We start from the raw sequence: 4,107 nt of genomic DNA, 5'->3' as shown, positions 1-4,107 counted from the left end.
GCTTACATGAAATTTTGCTTTGAGATCAGCAAAACTTTTACTGAAACCTGAGCTTTGCATCAGCAGGCCTATGAGGAGGACTGTATGAGCTGTTTGCAGGGTCATGAATGGTTTAAGCATCTTAAGTTGGACAGAATATTGATTGAGGAAGATTCAAGATCAGGACAACCAATGTTGATTATTTTTTTTTTGTTATCAAAGCATAGTCCATCATAAATTTGTGCCACAAGGTTAAAATTTCTACATAGAACTCCTTGTTAAGACATTTGAGGGGAGATGTGTGCCAGAACAAGCCAGAGCTGTGGGAAAACAAGAGCTGGGTATTGCATCATGACAACATACCATGTCACACATCTCAGTTTGTCAGCCAAGTTTTGGCCACTAACAATGTGGCCATCCTTCCCTGTCCCAGTACTCTCTAGACTTGAGTACTCCCCTGTACTCTTTTCAAACTGTAGATGAGATTCAACAAATTCAAAGAGTCAACTATGTGCCATCTCACAAAATGAGTTCCAGGGAATCATTCCAACAGTGGCAAAAACAATAGAAATGGTGCATTGCAAGCAGGGGGAGTACTTTGAAGGAGACAAATATGCATAATATTGTAATCACAATAATAAGGTTTTATGACAAAAGTCCAATCTTTTTTGAACAGACCTCTTATATAAAAGATGTATTTATGAAGTTGAATGAATGAAACTACTAAATAGACAAATTATTGGTTCTACTTGGTGCATATGCTTTATATTGATGGTACAGATATTTCAAAAGAAAACAATTCATAAAGAAAAGAATCACTATTTTCTTCAAGATATGAACTGATCCAACAATATTGATACATCTAAATTCACTCAACTATTAAAAAATAAAACGACACAAATAACTGAACGCTTGAAGCAAGCACAAAAAACATTTTAAATAACATTTATAATTACAGAGACATGCTACCCATATTGTGCATGAATTAGTCAAAATGTCCAGTGAAATTAAGAGTAATGATAATGTCATTTTCATTTAGCCTATTTGACTTGTAAAAACAAACAAACAATATTCAACATAACAAGTTTATAACAAATTTTTATTCAATTGATATTTAATACTTAAATAAGAATACAAAGAAAATCAGTCAAAAATAAAACAAAAGTAAGTAAATAATAATTTGTTTATAAATAAAACTTATTTCCAATTTAANCTGTTTTTTAAAAAATTATTATTTATAGTAATAACAACAATTCCATCAATTCTACAATAATTCATGAATACTGGAAAATCTGTAGCCTGTCTATGCTACTTTTACACAGAATACTAAAATTAGGAATCTTAACTTTGATTTTCATTTACCTTCCACATATATTCATTTTATTACTTACTACAAATACTTGTATTTAGATTGTTTGATATCAGAATATTTTAAAGTTTAAATATCTTATTTTTGATTGGATCTGAAAATTTTCAAATGGCAAATTGCTGTATTTCCTCAAACCCCAGGGGTTTATTTTTTAAAATTTACATATCCTCTAGGATTTATTTGAAGTCCCAGGGTTTTTGAGGCTAGATTATTTTGCATCTATATTACCTTGCATCAGTAGACAAGTTGGTAAAAACTGAAACACCTTAATTATCTTAATTTATGGGTTACATTTGAAATAAGTACTGTTTTCAAAGTTAACTCAATTCAGTTATTACATTGTCATTTGTGTATGTTTCAATGTTGTGTAGGAATCAGTCTCGACTATCATCTTGCAGTTCAAACTCGCCATCTTTTTGGAGCTTTTCTAATTACCCTTTGACTGACAAGATCTTGACTTATAAAGTAAATTGCAACTTTTCCTGGCTCGGTATTCAACAATATTTCAATTTTACTTCAAAAAATATTTCCATTAACCTTGGAATAGAAAGTGCTATCTGACTCTACACAATTCAAAAAAATAGAATTTTAGTTAAATTCCTTATCTGCTAGTCTAAACTATATCACCCTGTACAGCATAGTACTTCAATATGTTTCCCATGCTTTTCAATCCAGGATTTAATTTTAATAACACCTTTATTCTCTGGGATTTATTCAAAGATCAGGATTTAATTTTAATGGCACCTTTATTCTCTGGGGTTTATTCAAAGACCAGGATTTAATTAAGGAAATATGGTAATTACGTAGGAAACAGATTATGAACTGTGCTAATGAGACACTTGATACTATTATAGTATGAAATATATGTTAATACTGTAGAGCAGTGTTTCCCAACCTGTAACTCACAAGAGTATGTACCTCGGGTGTGTCGCAGAAATATTAAGTATTGTTTAGAATTTTGAATAAGCTATTTTTTTAAAATTTCATTTATCTTTTTACTGCTGGCCACTTTGTAGCTTCTATAAATGTTTTGGCTTACCAGCTTAAAGACCAATACTAGCTCTATGCATTGACTCAAATAGTCTTTTTATTTTTATTTAGTATATTTGTAAAATTACGAGTTTTTTTGTCTTGGTAAGTTTAACTTCTATATTATCAAAATATTTTTAAATTGACTGTAATTTATTTTAAATTTTAAAAACAAAAATTAAGATGTGTCACAGGAATCTTATTAAATTCAATGTGTCACTAATCCAAAAAGATTGGGAAACACTGCTTTAGAGGAAAGCAATAATTTGGATTTTATTAGACAAAACTTCACAAGTCCCAAATGTTTTCAGGTTTATAGACCTAAGTTAGAGCATCTAATTTTCTTAGAGCAATCTAAAAATGATTGCAAATTTTAATTTTTAAGCTCCATTCACTTGAAAACAAGTCTTTAGCATAAAATCATTTGAGACTCTCATATATCTATCGTAATAAAACAGTTTTATATTTATTGAGTTTTGAAAGGAGTATTTTTTTTGTTCAGTTATAATTTGGCTGTCACACCCAATAGTATGTTCAAGGATTAGCTGTCATCTGGAAATTCTCAGTATTGATGGCACATCTGTTATTGTATATAATTTAGTAGTATGTATTGAACAAGCAGTTTTTTATATTATGTTCATTTTATTAAGAAAGAAAAGATTTAAAACAAGGTGTTTTAATTGAAACTTAAATATTTCATAAAGACTAAAAATTAGAAGTGGTTAATTATTTTACATAGTAACTAGATGGCTAGATTTGACCAAAAATATTACAGATTTTTATTTTTAAAGAATTATACTTTATAAAATCATTTAATATCTGTCAAAATGTCCATGAAAGAAGATTTTATTTAATATTTGCTGATTGTTATAGGAAAAAACTACCTAGACAGCTCACCTTTGACCTACCCGTCTTGTTAGTAGTAGCATTCTGACTAGGAAACTGGATTCCTTGTTGATTCTGTATGTTAGAAGGTAGGGGTATATCATGCAGGATATCTTAACTCATGCTTTTAATCAACTCAAACTAAAGTTGTACAAAATAATAAGGAAAATATTGGATGCATAGGAGATTAAGAAAATTGTTATAATAAATATAAAACTGAGTTTAATCAATCTATTAAGACTAAGTATTAAAATGATTTTATAAGCAGAAATTAAATTAATAAAGCATGAAATAAACAATAGCAAATTATATTTAATAAATAGTATTTTAAAGTACAAAATAAAATTTTCATTAAATCTAGCCCCATTTGACATATACCCCCTACACTCCTCTCTATTTCTCTCTCTTCCTCAACTTATAATTTCCAAAATGTAACAGCATTAATACGGCATATATAAAAGTATTCCTGCCAAATTTCAAAATTTTTGGCCATTTCATATCCCTTTTGACACACACTTTCATTTTATTTTTATTTTTCTAAAAAAAACATGTATTATAAAAACAAATTTTCTTCTTGAGAAATTCAGAATAATGCACTTAAATTATTGACATTTGTTTATTAATATAGAATTTAATAAATGATTTAATTACTAGATTTTTCTTTGAGTGATTCAATCATCTTAATTTAGGAAAATAAATCATTCCAAATTACATTGATTTTTAGTACATGTAAAATTTATGGAGTCAGTCAACAACACATTATTATTATGTTGGGTTTAGTGAGTTATACTTGGTTAACACTGGTTGCTATGTACTATGCCAGACTAGAGTCAAGGTATAGTAAC

At 28.6% G+C, this 4,107-nt stretch overlaps 1 protein-coding gene across 2 annotated transcripts in view; it reads right to left on the bottom strand.

Annotated features, from left to right (window-relative positions):
- Positions 1-2,792: 2,792 nt before the first annotated feature.
- LOC111618702 (dnaJ homolog subfamily C member 5-like) overlaps positions 2,793-4,107 on the bottom strand; it is a 32,121-nt gene continuing 30,806 nt past the window's right edge. Inside the window, exon 6 of one of the 2 annotated variants that reach the window (XM_023360274.1) lies at positions 2,793-3,337. In XM_023360274.1, coding sequence (XP_023216042.1) covers positions 3,245-3,337 — 93 coding nt within the window. In that variant the 3' untranslated portion in view covers positions 2,793-3,244. Of the gene's footprint in view, positions 3,404-4,107 lie in introns of both variants that reach the window. The other variant, XM_023360275.1, reaches the window with a different exon arrangement.

Source organism: Centruroides sculpturatus, unplaced genomic scaffold (genome assembly GCF_000671375.1).
Source record: "Centruroides sculpturatus isolate CEXI.00-Female unplaced genomic scaffold, Cexi_2.0 scaffold193, whole genome shotgun sequence".
NCBI lineage: Eukaryota > Metazoa > Arthropoda > Arachnida > Scorpiones > Buthidae > Centruroides > Centruroides sculpturatus.
The sequence above is the reverse complement of the archived record's forward strand: the minus strand, read 5'-3'. Positions and strand labels throughout refer to the sequence as shown.